General features: G+C 43.3%; 2 protein-coding genes across 3 annotated transcripts; both read right to left on the bottom strand.

Moving 5' to 3' along the window:
• Window positions 1-16: 16 nt before the first annotated feature.
• On the bottom strand, window positions 17-1,161 carry mrpl18 (mitochondrial ribosomal protein L18). 2 transcript variants are annotated; one of them, XM_086084282.1, is made up of 4 exons: window positions 919-1,161; window positions 633-804; window positions 293-527; window positions 17-214 (listed from the first exon to the last, which is right to left on the bottom strand). In XM_086084282.1, the coding sequence occupies exons 1-4, from the start codon at window positions 998-1,000 to the stop codon at window positions 137-139; spliced, it is 567 nt and encodes a 188-aa protein (XP_085940408.1). In that variant the 5' UTR covers window positions 1,001-1,161; the 3' UTR covers window positions 17-136. The 2 variants fall into 2 exon arrangements, with proteins under 2 accessions (XP_085940408.1, XP_085940409.1); XM_086084283.1 differs by having other exon boundaries at window positions 633-801.
• A 467-nt stretch (window positions 1,162-1,628) lies between these two features.
• On the bottom strand, window positions 1,629-15,575 carry tcirg1b (T cell immune regulator 1, ATPase H+ transporting V0 subunit a3b). The gene is made up of 21 exons (XM_086085310.1): window positions 15,280-15,575; window positions 14,051-14,173; window positions 13,627-13,705; window positions 12,789-12,937; window positions 12,587-12,682; window positions 12,435-12,496; window positions 12,213-12,339; window positions 12,047-12,129; window positions 11,874-11,967; window positions 10,177-10,389; window positions 9,951-10,101; window positions 9,726-9,865; window positions 5,216-5,373; window positions 5,055-5,145; window positions 4,853-4,971; window positions 4,574-4,787; window positions 3,669-3,779; window positions 3,495-3,590; window positions 3,124-3,244; window positions 2,820-2,991; window positions 1,629-2,378 (listed from the first exon to the last, which is right to left on the bottom strand). The coding sequence occupies exons 2-21, from the start codon at window positions 14,165-14,167 to the stop codon at window positions 2,285-2,287; spliced, it is 2,487 nt and encodes an 828-aa protein (XP_085941436.1). The 5' UTR covers window positions 14,168-14,173; window positions 15,280-15,575; the 3' UTR covers window positions 1,629-2,284.
• Between the last annotated feature and the right edge of the window lie 47 nt (window positions 15,576-15,622).

The raw sequence follows: 15,622 nt of genomic DNA, 5'->3' as shown, positions 1-15,622 counted from the left end.
ATTGACAGAATGAATATTCAACTTGGTAACAGTTTATTCACAAGAACAGTAAAACAGCACATTTAAGTCATTGTATTGTCATGGTGGTAATTTTCCCCACGAGAATTTTACAAAACATTTGACAAGAGCCCTAGATTTATAATCCAATGTATTTCCTTCTGGGTTCACTTAGGATGATTCCTCCATCTTTCATTGCTGTCCGGAATGACTGAACCTGCACAAGACAAAAATAAGCGCATGTCAACAGCGGTGTCGGTGAAACGTCTGCAACCAGGAGTTCCGCCGCACTTACAGCGTCTGAGCGATACGTCCAGGGAATGGCCCCGTACACGATCCTGGTGATGCCGGCCTGCTTGCATCGATACGCCAGCACCTCGCCCACGGCCTGACACGCCGCCACGCAGTTTGTGGAGGGCAGCTCCTTCTTCAGGGGCCACTCTTTGGTTGAGCATGAGAGCACCGGGTCGGGCGAGGTGCAAGAGAAGACCTGAGCCGTGACATATTTTTGAGTGCGAGAAAACACCAACCTGGAGGGAGAGAACTCGAACATAATTCCTTGGCAACATTTACTGCTTTCCTATAATCCAGGGCTTGGGTCCCATCTTGAGGTATTTTAGAGCAGGCAAAATAACCTGTGGTAGAACTCGCAGTGAGGCCATGTCGTCTTCCAGCCGCGGTCCTTCACCGCCAGGGCCATTCGCTCCAGGGTCCGCGGGTTTCGGTTCTTGAAAGTCGGGTTCACTGACTCGTTTTCTACCGTGCAGGGTTCTGGCTCAGTAGCCGACTGTGTCACACACCGAGCTGCTTTCCATAAAAACAAATGTAGACTCATTTTTACATGCCAAATAAGTAAAATACGGTTGGTTTGAAATGTCACTTAAGCCGTGATAAATTGTAATTGAACTTTTATGACGTTACCTGGTTGGATTGTGGCCACAGCACATCGTTCAATTTGACCCAACAGCAGACGAACTCCTCGGCTCATGTGGCTCAACGCCATTTTCACCACTAACTTACTCAAACCACATATGGAAATGTATTATCATTCAAGCAATCAAAGCGCATTCACTAAAAAACAAAAGGCGACATATGCGTAATTGTTGCTCAGTAAAGTATCAACGGCGCCATGTTTGACATTCACGCTACATCCGGGTACGCTTTTTAAAATAGGAACTGACAGAAACAGAAACATCGGATTCAGAGAGCCAAAGGTTCCGCTCTATTACGTTTCGAAGTTAAGCACGGCGTACTCAATTTTTCATTTGATTGTTTTATGCTCAATATTTTTTTAAACGGCCTCTAATTGTTACAGTATTCATATTTACCGTAATTATAGCTTTACTACTGCGTTAGCGTAGGTAGTGGTAGCGGCCTTTCTGATTTACTACGCCGGAGGATCGGAACGGAACTTTAGCACAAAGTGTCAGATGCAAGGTGTTATTATATGAATTGCACTATTATGCATTCGAATAAAACAAATCTAATGACTGCAAAATTTGTGTAATTTAGAAAATATCCAATTAGGAAATAACATTACTGTATGTTCATTTTTGCATGAAGCCCTTTAAAAGTACAGGTGAAATGTTGTTTATACTGAATTATTTGTAGTGAATGACTGCTCACATGAATACAAGAACGCAAGAAATTTAATTTCAGTCGAAATTTGATCATTTTGATAGTGCATAACAAAGAAAAAAACATGTCTTTATGTGGTTCAAAATATCAGCATGGTAACTTGGTCCCAACAAGTTAATGACAACATAAGCTATCTCGGTAAGGCACAAGAGAGAACTGTTACTAACGTAAGATTAAATGGATTGACACTTGCAACAAAGGCATTGTGGAAATAGCGTCTTTAGTGATTATGGGAGTTAGATAATTAATTCCCTGCTAACATTTGGTAAATGCAACAGACGTTGCGAAATTAACGTTCAACAAACCAATTCAACATACATTCTCCTAAATTTCCCTTTTAAATGTCACAGTGAAAAGTATCAATACTTATTTTGGAATGAACAATTAGAATGCATTTATATAACACTTGAGTGAATAAAAACTGAAAAGGGAGTAAAGAATATTTTATATAATGCGACTGATTCATTCATATCATTCTAATGACACCATAATAACAGTCCATACCATCATGTTCATTGTGCAATTAAATCATTACATAGCCCGAGTCCACAGAAAACTACTGTGTTAGTCTGCTGCAGTCCAAAAACTCAATGAGGTAAATACATGAATGATTTTGCAATTTCAGTTAATTCTTTGGCCAGGATGATGATCACAGGGCAGCTGACGCATTGATCAGGGATGAGAAAGAGAATGGGTGCAACTTGTAGCCTGAGCCGCTGTAGAACTTGTTCTGGAACTCCACCCTGAAAGAAAAGCATTCGATGGCCACTTTAAAATAAGCCCGTTGACCATACAATGTTATGCGGCACTGTTTTAGACACATGAATAACATAAAATCATTTTTTTTTTCACGTTTCCACCTAAATATTCACAACCTGTTTAGCTGTGTCAACTTAGCCATTTGGTTACTGTACCTAGAGACTTTTTCAACTGCTCTAATGATGTTTTTTAAATTTATTTAAAGCCACAGGACAGTTTAATTCCGAAATAGAAAACACGAGTGGATCTTTTTTTTTATTGCTTACATTTATGTGATACGGCAGTCATATTAGAGCTTTTAATTGGCCTAAAGATAAGGTAGGGAAAGAGGAATTAGTTTAGTATGCTTGTTGCCGTATGTGGGCATGCACTAATAACCCAAAAAAAAAAGAGACTACTAAAAAAAAAAAAAAATACTGATTTACCAGTGCAGACGGAGTGCGTGCAGGAAAGCTGAGAGGCCCTCCATAATCAACAAGATGGAGATGGTCAACACAGCAAAGAAGGCAAAGACCACAAAGAGAATTGCAGAGCCCACGTAGCCCTGCCACCTCAGGGCAATGCGCATCACCATGACCCACAACACCTCTGACAGCTCTGTGGGGAGAAACAAACCTCAGTCAGCTGGTCTCCGCTGCTTGGAAATTCCAAGTCATGAGTGGCTGAATAACTGCCTGACAATAGAATGGAATGAGTGTCCTTTTAAGAGGAAGTCTGGGTGCTACTAACGTGCGTGTGCCAGACTGAGAGCCCACAGTCGCAGGTAGGAGGCGGTGTTGGAGATGCAGCCCAGGCAGTACTCGATGGTGTGGATGGCCTGATGCATAAACGCGTCAGCAGCATCAAACTCCTACAGATTAAAAAAATAAAATTCAGTAACGGTTTCAATCTGCCAAATGACCACAAAAAGAAGACAGGGTCTTATTTAAAAAATATATTAATAAAATAAAAAATAACAAATATTCCCAATATTGGGAAAAAGAACACTTATTCAATTAAAATATATTGTACATAAATTACATAACAGTTTTTGTTTTTTTAAACCGACCTGAAATGTTCTGTACTAGATATATATATAAAATTAAAAAAACTGCCCTCACCTCCTCCCCAGGAGACCCTCCCCCGTCCATGTCCCCTTGTCGGGCATTGATGATGACTTCGTCGGCCACCAGCGGGCGTCTGTCTTCCTGCAGATGCTGCAGCGAATTGGAAATCATTCACAAAATGAGCCCACCTTACATAGAAGGATTCAACTTTCAGGTAGATGCACTCACCAGCTGACGTCTTCTCCCTTTGTGCGTCATGTATTCATGTAGTGGTTTCCCGAGCAGGAGGACAGGAACGGAGCATAGCGCCATTACCACGAGCACTTTCTGTACGGTACCCTGCATGAATAAACACAACAATCTCCTTAGAGCAACTTGGTAATAAGTACATTTTTCCGGCACTGTAAACGGTGTTAACAAAAGTATGAAAACCTAGATTTTTTTATTGTACATTTAGAACAGATATACAATTTGTGAATAATCGTTAGTTAACTAGTGAAATCATGCAATTATTTACGATTACAAATTTTTATCGCTTGACGCCCCTAATTTTTAATAATCTTTTCTAGTTTTTTATTTTTATTATTAAAAAAAATAATAATAATCTATTTAACAAAATATTTAAATTTAATTTTTTTTTTTAATCTTTTCTTAGATACAGAAAATAATTTTATTTTATTTCTAATGTTTTCTTTAAAAAAAAAGTAATTTTTACTTTTAATTTTTAATCTCTTTATAATTATTTGAATTATTATTTTTTAATCATCTTTTCTTTAAAAAAATTATTTTACTTATTTTTAAAATTTTCTATTATCTTTTCTATTTTAAAAAAGTATATATATTTTTAAATTTGTAATCTTTTCTTTTAAAAAAAGAGTTAACATTTTTTTAAATAATCTTTTCTTTTAAAGAAAAGATTATTAAAAATTAGGGGCGTCCTGCAATTAAAATTTGTAATCATAATTAATCGGATGACTTCTCTAGTTAACTTTATATCTGTTCTAAATGTACAATAAAACATTTTTTTCTAGGTTTTCCTACTTTTGTTAACAAAAGTGGAAACAAAATGTTAAACTTATAGAAAAAGAAAATTCGACAGAGGAATTAAGAAATATTTAAAGTAGCAAACACACCTGTCCCGTATATAAAGGTAGGTTGTCTTCATTTTCTGTGAAGAGGAACATGTCTATAAAATGGATAAGTATACTGGGGGCTATTTTGGACTGGGCCGGAGAGTAAGCGATCCACTTGAAGACCACCATAAACACCAGATACCCGAACAGACACAACATGAAGAACAGCTCTGGGATCAGCACCAGGAACACGCTGCTCAACTTGCCAAAGTGCCTGGAAAGATCACGTCTGGGTCAGTATGCAGCAGAAGGAAGCAGAAATCGCTGGGGCTCACTTACACGTAGTTGAAGAAGGACAAACACACTCCAAAAGTCATGTGGACGATGCCGATGATAACAGACATTTTCATCTTGTACGAGTTGAGAAAGGTCAGCTTGTTATTTGCCAAACCCCAAATCTGAGCATGACACGAAAGAAAGTCAGGTGAGAGAAATCCTGAGGGAAAGTGACATTAACTGCAGATTAGTTTGATAGTCGTACCGGGTCAATGCCAAATGGATAAGGACTGGTGAAGACCCCAGGCACAACAGGATCCAGTGACAAAAACTTGCTTCCTGCCAGGACGGACGAACTACAGAGAACGCGGCACATTTAAACAATGCAGGAAAACGTGATTTCGAAGAACAAAAAAATGAACTCACTTCCAAAAGTTTTTCTCAAACATTGGCCCGATGTGCCACGCTGAGCTGAAGACGTTGATGCCCCGGCTGAAGCACTCGTTGTAAATGGCTCCCGTGTAGATGGAGAACAGTCCCATCAGCAGAATCAGATATCGACCTCCAAACATCATCTTCCAGATCTGAAAACCAAAAAAAAAGGTCACGTTTGTTGCAAAGGAATATAAAAAAACAAAAAAACATTTGAATGGTGGCGAGCGACAGTTTTGGAATTTAACCGCACGCAATATGACAGGGACATGATGGCAATGAAATTATATAAAAAAAAAGAAAATACATTTAAATAATGGCTCATTCCCTTGCACTTGACAGCGACAACAGAAAATTGATTAGTCAACACTTGCTGATTCAAAAACTCCCCTACAGGTGAAGTTTTCTGCTGAATAAAACTTAAACTTTTCACACTTATCTGCATGTGCTCCTTTAAGATGAACCCAAACAACTTGCTTCTTCGGAGACTCAACCTAAACTCTATTGCACATAAAGCTGAATGTAGATTTGAAATATTTATTAATAAAGTTAACCTTACAAAGGACCCCAATGATGCATACAAACTTTGGATTTTCGTTTCCCTTGCCCGGACGCGGGTCACCGGGGCCCCCCTCTGGAGCTAGGCCTGGAGGTGGGGCTCGAAGACGAGCGTCTGGTGGCCGGGCCTACACCCATGGGGCCCGGCCGGGCACAGCCCGAAAAGGCAATGTGGGTCCCCCCTCCCATGGGCTCACCACCGGTGGAAGGGGCCAAAGGGGTCGGGTGCGCAGTGAGCTGGGTGGCAGCCAAAGGCGGGGGCCTTGGCGGTCCGACCCTCGGCTACTGAAGCTAGTTCTGGGGACATGGAATGTCACCTCTCTGACAGGGAAGGAGCCCGAGCTGATGTGCGAGGCTGAGAAGTTCCGACTAGATATAGTCGGACTCACCTCCACACACGGCTTGGGTTCTGGTACCAATCCTCTCGAGAGGGGCTGGACCCTCTTCCACTCTGGAGTTGCCCACGGTGAGAGGCGCAGAGCAGGTGTGGGCATACTCATTGCCCCCCGGCTGGGCGCCTGTGCGTTGGGGTTTACCCCGGTGAACGAGAGGGTAGCCTCCCTCCGCCTACGGGTGGGGGGACGGGTCCTGACTGTTGTTTGTGCTTATGCACCGAACAACAGCTCAGAGTACCCACCCTTTCTGGAGTCCTTGGAGGGTGTGCTGGAGAGCGCTCCCCCCGGGGACTCCCTCGTTCTGCTGGGGGACTTCAACGCTCACGTGGGTAATGACAGTGAGACCTGGAGGGGCGTGATTGGGAGGAACGGGCCCCCCCGATCGAAACCCGAGCGGTGTTTTGTTGTTGGACTTCTGTGCTCGTCACGGACTGACCATAACGAACACCATGTTCAAGCACAAGGGTGTCCACATGTGCACTTGGCACCAGGACACCCTAGGCCGCAGTTCGATGATCGACTTTGTAGTCGTGTCATCGGATTTGCGGCCGTATGTGTTGGACACTCGGGTTAAGAGAGGGGCGGAGCTGTCAACTGATCACCACCTGGTGGTGTGTTGGCTCCGATGGCGGGGTAAGATGCTGGTCCGACCAGGCAGGCCCAAACGTATTGTGAGGGTCTGCTGGGAACGTCTGGCAGAATCCCCTGTCAGAAAGAGTTTCAACGCCCACCTGCGGCAGAGCTTCTCCGTTGTCCCGGGGGAGGCGGGGGACGTTGAGTCCGAATGGACCATGTTCCGTGCTTCCATTGTTGAAGCGGCCGATCGGAGCTGTGGCCGTAAGGTGGTTGGTGCCTGTCGGGGCGGCAATCCTCGAACCCGCTGGTGGACACCAGCGGTAAGGGATGCCGTCAAGCTGAAGAAGGAGTCCTATTGGGCCTTTTTGGCCTGTGGGACTCCGGAGGCTGCTGACAGGTACCGGCTGGCCAAGCGGAATGCGGCTTCGGTGGTCGCTGAGGCAAAAACTCGGACATAGGAGGAGTTCGGTGAGGCCATGGAGAACGACTTCCGGACGGCTTCGAGGAAATTCTGGTCCACCATCCGGCGTCTCAGGAGGGGAAAGCAGTGTGCCATTAACACTGTGTATAGCGGAGATGGGGTGCTGTTGACCTCGACTTGGGACGTCGTGAATCGGTGGGGAGAATACTTCGAAGACCTCCTCAATTCCACCAACACGCCTTCCTTTGAGGAAGCAGGGTCTGGGGACTCTGAGGTGGGCCCCCCTATCTCTGGGGTCGAAGTCACTGAAGTGGTTGGAAAGCTTCTCGGTGGCAGGGCCTCGGGGGTGGATGAGGTTCGCCCGGAGTTCCTAAAGGCTCTGGATGTAGTGGGGCTGTCGTGGTTGACACGTCTCTACAACATCGCGTGGACATCAGGGACAGTGCCTCTGGATTGGCAGACCGGGGTGGTGGTTCCTCTTTTTAAGAAGGGGGACCGGAGGGTGTGTTCCAACTTTAGAGGGATCACACTCCTCAGCCTCCCAGGTAAGGTCTATTCGGGGGTGCTGCAGAGGAGGATCCGTCGGGAAGTTGAATCTCGGATTCAGGAGGAGCAGTGTGGTTTTCGTCCCGGCCGTGGAACAGTGGACCAGCTCTACACCCTCGGCAGGATTCTTGAGGGTGCGTGGGAGTTCGCCCAACCAGTCCACATGTGTTTTGTGGACTTGGAGAAGGCGTTTGACCGTGTCCCTCGGGGAGTCCTGTGGGGGGTGCTTCGGGAGTATGGGGTACCGGGCCCCCTGATACGGGCTATTCGGTCCCTGTACGACCGATGTCAGAGTTTGGTCCGCATTGCCGGCAGTAAGTCGAATTCGTTTCCTGTGAGGGTCGGACTCCGTCAAGGTTGCCCTTTGTCACCGATTCTGTTCGTAATTTTTATGGACAGAATTTCTAGGCGCAGCCGGAGTGTTGAGGGGGTCCGGTTTGGTGGCCTCAACATTGCATCTCTGCTTTTTGCAGATGATGTGGTGCTGCTGGCTTCTTCAAGCCGTGATCTCCAGCTCTCACTGGAGCGGTTTGCAGCCGAGTGTGAAGCGGTTGGGATGAGGATCAGCACCTCAAAATCCGAGACCATGGTCCTCAGTCGGAAAAGGGTGGAGTGCTCTCTGCGGGTCGGGGATGAGGTCCTGCCCCAAGTGGAGGAGTTCAAGTATCTTGGGGTCTTGTTCACGAGTGAGGGTAGGTTAGAGCGGGAGATCGACAGACGGATCGGTGCAGCGTCTGCAGTGATGCGGACGCTGTATCGGTCCGTTGTGGTGAAGAAGGAGCTGAGCCGAAAGGCAAAGCTCTCGATTTACCGGTCGATCTACGTTCCTGTCCTCACCTATGGTCACGAGCTGTGGGTCATGACCGAAAGAACGAGATCCCGGATACAAGCGGCCGAAATGAGTTTCCTCCGCAGGGTAGCCGGGCTCTCCCTTAGAGATAGGGTGAGAAGCTCGGTCATTCGGGAGGGACTCAGCGTCGAGCCGCTACTCCTCCACGTTGAGAGGAACCAGTTGAGGTGGCTGGGGCATCTGGTTCGGATGCCTCCTGGGCGCCTCCCTGGGGAGGTGTTCCGGGCATGTCCTACCGGCAGGAGGCCTCGGGGACGACCCAGGACACGCTGGAGAGACTACGTCTCACGGCTGGCTTGGGAACGCCTTGGGATCCCATCGGAGGAGCTGGCTGAAGTGGCTGAGGAGAGGGAAGTCTGGGCTTCCCTGCTAAAGCTGCTGCCCCCGCGACCCGACCCCGGATAAGCGGAATTGAAGACGGAACGGAACGGAACGGAACCTTACAAAGACAGTATGTATACTTAATTATAGAGAATAGTTGGAGTATATTGCATGTGCCTATTTGAAAGCTATTTACAGTATTTTTTTTGAAGGGAAAGTTGCAAGACAAGTTCTAAATTTTGGAATATCGTCACCCTCAATAATAAGTACGGAAGATGATTAGGGCCAGTGAAGAGAGAGAAAAAAAAGTTTGGCAGGATTCTATTTTATTTTCAGAATTATGAGAATAAAGTCAGAATTCTGACTTTAAAGTGAGAATTATGAGAATAAAGTCAGACTTTAAAGTCAGAATTTTTGTGACAATTCTGACTTTAAAATCTGAATTCTCACAAAGTCTCAATTGTCACGAGAATTCTCACAAAGTCTCAATTGTCACGAGAATTCTGACTTTAAAGTCAGAATTGTCACAAAAATTCTGACTTTAAAGTTGACTTTATTCTCATAATTCTCACTTTAAAGTCAGAATTCTGACTTTAAAAAGTCAGAAGTCTGAGAATAAAGTGAGAAACCTGCCAAACTATTTTTTTTCTCTCTTCACTGGCACTAATCGTCTTCCCTACTTAAGGCGTATTTTGACGACTTTTTTTGTGTGTGCTTTTTTTTTTCAAACTTGCCTCAGGATGCTGGCCCAATCGGATTAAACAGGGCACAAATGACTTACTGCAGGCCATTATTTCACGGGGTGACGATATGCACCTAGTCAAGGTCCCACTGTACCTCATTGCTGTTTTTTCTCATCTTGGGGTCCTTTTCCTCAAGAACCATCCAAAGGCCAGCCACAGTCATGAGCACTCCATGACCCACGTCCCCGAACATGACAGCAAACAGGAAGGGGAACGTAATTATTGTGTACACAGCTGTGGATGGATAAGAAAGATGGAAATATATGAGAACAGTTGAGAAAGGACAGGCCATTGTTTGAGTTGTTTTCTGGTGATGCACCTGGATTGACCTCCCGGTAACTCGCCACTCCGTAGGCATCCACGATATTCTGGAAACCGGCGGTGAAAGAGTTGAGAGGAAACAGGGTCGGCGGAGAGGTAGATGAAGGCAAGCGGTTGTAGAAGGAGTCAACGCCGCTGCCGCTTTTTCTCTGAGGGCAATCGAGACGTTCGGTGAAAATCAGCGTTCATCTGTTCACGGCCCGCGGGTTTGAACCGATTCTCACCCCTCCCTCTCTCAAGGCGCTCTGCAGCTCGGGTAGCTTGGCGACGGGACACCACGCCTCAGCGATCAAGCACTTGTCGGTGACGGAGGGACTGCAGAGGTTCAGGACCATCTGGACCGCCTTGCACTTCTGAACGCGCACTTTCCACTGGGGCAGCACAGCCACCGCCCGCATGAGCAGCTGCTGCAGGAAGGACTCCGTCTGAGACAACACCTTTGGCAAAAAGAAGAAATTCAAACAGCTCAAATATTTAAACTCATTTTGTTTTGTCATAGAGCTCATCCAGCCAGCCATCTTGTTTCAAGCAAGTTTACTTGGCAAATATGTGTGATCAGGAGTCAGCGACATTTACTGGCAAAAGAGCCATTTTACGACAAATACATTAAAAAAAAATCTGTCTGGAGCCGCAAAACATTTGGACATTGTGATGAATGAAACTGTGTTTGTGTGTTAGTTGAATGTACTAAGGGCTAAAGAGCTAACTAGAGCTGCACTTTAACAGAAAAGTACAATATGCAGCATCCAAAACTTTAAGAATCATTTTTTTGGACCTCTCGTCTTCTGTTTTTGGATTGTTCATACATTTTTTGACTTTTCTTCCTTTCTTTCCATTTCTGACATTTTTGGCAATTTGATCAACATATTATGGTCATTTTCTGCCTCTCTTCCTTTTTTTTAGATTTTTTTTTGCTATAATAATGATGCATTATATTTAGAGGCACCTTTTTTGGCTCTCAAAGACACCGTACAGTATGTTGAGAGAAGACTTAACAAAATTAATTAAAAAAATAAATCAATCAATCAACTTTCTGACATTTTTAGCAATTTTGTGGAATTTTTATGGTAATTTTCTACCTCTTTTTTTGGACATTTTATGGTTATTTTTTGACATTTTTTCAGCCTTTTTGCTATAATAATAATAATAATAATAACAATAATGCATTATATTTAGAGGCACTTTTCTTGGCATTCAAGGACACCATACAGTATGTTGAGAGAGGACTTAATAAAAATAAATAAATAAAATAAAATACAATTTCGGACATTTTTAGCAATTTTGTGGACATTTTATGGTAAATTTCAGGATTTCTTATTTAGTTTTTGGACATTTTATGGTTAGTTTTTGAACATTTGCTTTTTTGCCTTTTTAAATTAAATTCTCTGACATTTTTGAAAATGTTATCGTAATTTTCTTATTTTCCTCTTTCTGTTTGGACATTATATGGTCACTTTTTTTTATTTACCTTTTATCTCTTTTTTTCTGACAATTTTAAAATTTGGACTGACATTTTTTGAATATTTAACTATTCTTTTTATTTTATTTTATTTGTTTAAAGAATATTGTATCTAGAAAATAACTAAATATCCCAAAATTTACATTTGTATTCATTTTTTTTGGGGGGGGGGGTCAACAGGGAGCCACAGGAGAGGGACTAAAGAGTCACACGTGGTTCCAGAGCCGCAGGTTGCAGACCCCTGGTCTATAGTGAAGTCAGAAAAATAAACTACACTACGCCTGTTCTAAAATTGAGGCACAATATCAGAGCCTTTGTGAAATCTACATCATGTTAGAATTTTGATCAGTCAAATTTTCAACATCAAGCATATTTTTAACTTAAGGAAATGAAATTCACTCATGTGAATGAAATGGTGCCCATTTTTTTGGGGTCACCGCGACACGGAGGCTTGACACATACAGATTTGATATCTTCAATTCTGCCTTGAAGTCCTTGAAGAATTTCCTCTCTTTCTGCCGTGTTCTCAGGATACGTAAACGTCTGTGTGCGGAAGCTGTCGCAAAGGAAAAGCAAAAGATTAACAAGCTTTATGCGGCAGACGCCAAAAAGCAAAAACACACAAATTTACCCACCAGTCGCAAATCTTCTTCACTTTCTGTCCTATCTGATCCCCCCAGTAGGAAATGAGGAAAACCGTCCACTGCACCATCTCTCCCTGCAGATGAAAATATTCCCTGTGAGATCACCAATTACTCGATGTTCCGCATGACCGTAGGTTCTCGGTACGCCAGCTCCGACCGTGTCCGGGTGCTCAAGGCGGTCCTCCATTTCTCTGAAATCCACAATGATGTAACCACGGCACGCTCGCCACAGAAGACGCTCAAATGAGGGCACCCTCCAAGGGTGGACCACCCCCGCCACAAAACTGAAAGTTTGGGTCAGACGGAGTAGTCAAACATGACTCCTGCGCTGAAATTAGGAAACGCGTGCTTTACGCTATGAAGACATGACGACGTGTACCTCAGGCGGACATCGCGGTGGTTGTCAAACAGACCTTGGTTCTCTAGGATAGGCGGGGGCGCCTATGAGAAACCCAAAAACAAATGACCATTAGTTAGTTTGCTATGTGATTTAATAGTGATGACAGAGGCAAAAGTAGAGGCCGTCATCACCTGCGATGCTGTAAGAGAGTGCGTTCTGGTCAGCACGCCTCTGTACTGGCACAGCTGGGTCAGCTGAGCACGAAGACTGTCTCTGTTCCTGGACACCTGGTTAGAAAAACACAAGAATAAAGAAAGAACAACTAAAGACTGCCATTGTTCTTATTTTCTTTCTTCTGGATATCAAAAAGGACGAGAAGGTGTTCCAGCCCACCTCTCGGAGTTCTCTGGCCAGCCTCTCACTCTCTTCCTCAATGGTGATGAGCTCGCGGGGTTGGGGGGCCGACGGTGTTGGACAGGGTGGGGGGAGGGGGCCGTTCAAAGGAGGGGACAGGGATCGCTTGATCTCCTGCTCCAGGAATGCTGGAAGGCAAACAAAATGGATCGCATCCGTTTGGAGAGCAATTTGAAATTAAATTAAATTGAAATGACATGATTTATTCTGAGCAATCGATTCTCTTAATTTTGTAGCATTTCTATTGGATGCACTGCATCGTGTGGGCATTTTTTTTGTCCAATGAAATTTCATTTTAGCTGCTATGTGTTGTCACGCCAATCTAATCTGCCCAGGGACTTTCACAATCAGTAGCGCTGGTGTAGCTTTAACTATATTAGCAATGGGCCATTTTTATTTCTATTTTAAACCAATCAGATTTCAAATTCATCCTCGCAGGGCCAGAGTGCAGGCCCATGATGACATCAGCATTTTCTGACCAAAACTTGTCACGCACAGCCAACTTTGACCAGCACAACACGTCTGTAGCGTGTGCACACATGAAAACGGTTTTATAATTAGCATCTCTTGTCAGTATGATACATTTTATTTAAATGTTCATGTTTTGTCAGGTTATTAAATAATTATTGAATTTGAAACCCTCCAGATGATATTTTTTGTTTAATATTGATTGTAATGTGATAAATGTGGCAATAAGGTTAAATTACCAAATAAAATGCATGCCCTGACACCGCAATCTAGGAAGTTACAGCAAAAGAATCGTTGCAGTATCAAGTTATTAGTGTCTAAAATGAGGACAGAACAGGTAAATACTTACAAAATGTTTTTTCAAGTTCCTCACATCGTCTCACCTCACCAACAAATTTCCTTTGAAAGGCATTCACGTTAGGATTTAACTAAAACAAGAGAGGAAAGAGGAAGAATGGGTTATTCATCTGATCACAAGGGGAAGAGGAAAATATCGCTATTAGGTGACTAAAAGCCAGCATCTTGGAATTTATACATGATGCAGTATAGCAAATAGATGAGCGCCGCATAATCATAATGCGAAAGCCCGATTTGAACGCTGATGAAAGAGCACAACTTTGAGGCCGATTGCGCGTTTGCAGGGTGAAATAAGTGGGGAAGAACTGTGACACGTGGGCAGAACATTGAATTAAATCTGTACAATGCATGACAGTTCACGAGGCTCGCTGTAGGACTCTCGTCTCCCTGAACCCTGTGCAGGAAGTGTGGCTCACATCTCTGAACTCCACCAGGCCCAGCTCCCCCAACTCGCTGACGCAGTTGTAGGCTGAACCCGACTGGAGGAAGAGCTGCACCAGACACACCTCCTCGCTGCGGAACATAGCGCCCATGACTGCCTGTACCCAAAAACACACAATCGCATATTCAGTGTCACACATACAGCAAGCGTGGCACTTTGAGTTACCACTGATTCAAGCCAGAAACAGGAGAAAAAAAGTGTACTTTTTTTTTTTTTTTAAAGGTATTTCTTAGCAGTGGTAGGAAGTAATGAAATACAAATACTTTGCTACTGTTTTTTTTTTTTACCTCCCAGTATGGTCACACTAAGTAGATAAAAGGTTTGATGTGTGCAGCCCCCCCCCCCCTTTATTTATTTATTTATTTATTTATATAATTGAAATTAATAACTAACTACACTTCAGGGGTTGTACTTCTTTACTTTTATTTAAGTACTTTACAGGATTCGAATCAGTACAACTGTTTTTACTTTCACCACCAGTTTTTTTAAAGCATCATTCGAGAACTAAAGCAACTCTGTAAGCAGACATAATTTAATGAAGTGTCAAAAGGGGAAGAACGAATTTCCCACTTAGTGCAATCAGAATATTCCACTCTTGCATAAGGAGCTCGATGATTCTGAAATCATAGGGAGACAAAACTTATTTGGTGCCAATGAACTAAAACTCAACTGGAAAGTACACGAAGCTGAATTCCAGGTGTTTGTATGGATTTTAAAGTATTTTAGTGCTACAGTTAAAATAGTTGATGCTGCTTAGCTTTATATCAGAAAGATGAACAAGTTGATTACATTGAAAACATGAGTACAGTGATTTTCTAATATATTACTTATAGCTTTTTTTTGTTTTTGTTTACAAAATGCGAAAATAACAGTTGGTGCGAAAAATATTAAACAAAATATATTTTCACTAATATATAGACATAAAAAAACGAAACAAAAGCCTCAGAGTCCAGTCGACTCATATTCTCATAACCCAACTGGGTCAGTTATCTGTCACGCCGTACCAATTAAAACTGAGATGGGACCTTATAAAGGAATCGACAAAAGATAAATTCACATTGGTGATTTATTTTAAATAAACATATTTAGTTAAACGGGCTCAAAAGTGAATAAATATTAACGTTTCATTCATGGCTACATTTACTCAAAGACCAAGCAGACCACTTGTGTTCTTTAACACAAAAACGTTAACAACTGACTCACCCGTTTCTTCTCGCTCAGTTCAGCCGATCTGTGAGCACTTTTGTCATAAATGTCTCCGTCGCCACCGGTGAGTGTGAACCGGGTCGCAGCCGACGACGTCGTGTTGATGCGAACTTGTGTGATTTGATTTGGACTCCCACTTCCCGTTTGGGAATGTCACGTTACTGCGGTCTCACGTGACTCTCGGCAAGCCGCCACGTTTACCGTAATGTTGAAAACGTGCGAAATAAAACATTTATCACGTTTGTATCAAATGTGCACCAGTATGTTTGTATGCAACGTTGCCTGAATGTTTATTGTAAACCCTTAAAATCCTATTTAAATTCCATTTTCATGGAATTTA

The sequence above is a fragment of the Leptonotus elevatus genome, chromosome 9 (assembly GCF_054856555.1).
Source record: "Leptonotus elevatus isolate MCC_2025b chromosome 9, RoL_Lele_1.0, whole genome shotgun sequence".
Lineage (NCBI taxonomy): Eukaryota > Metazoa > Chordata > Actinopteri > Syngnathiformes > Syngnathidae > Leptonotus > Leptonotus elevatus.
Note: the sequence above shows the minus strand (reverse complement) of the source record. Positions and strands in the feature narration are given on the sequence as shown.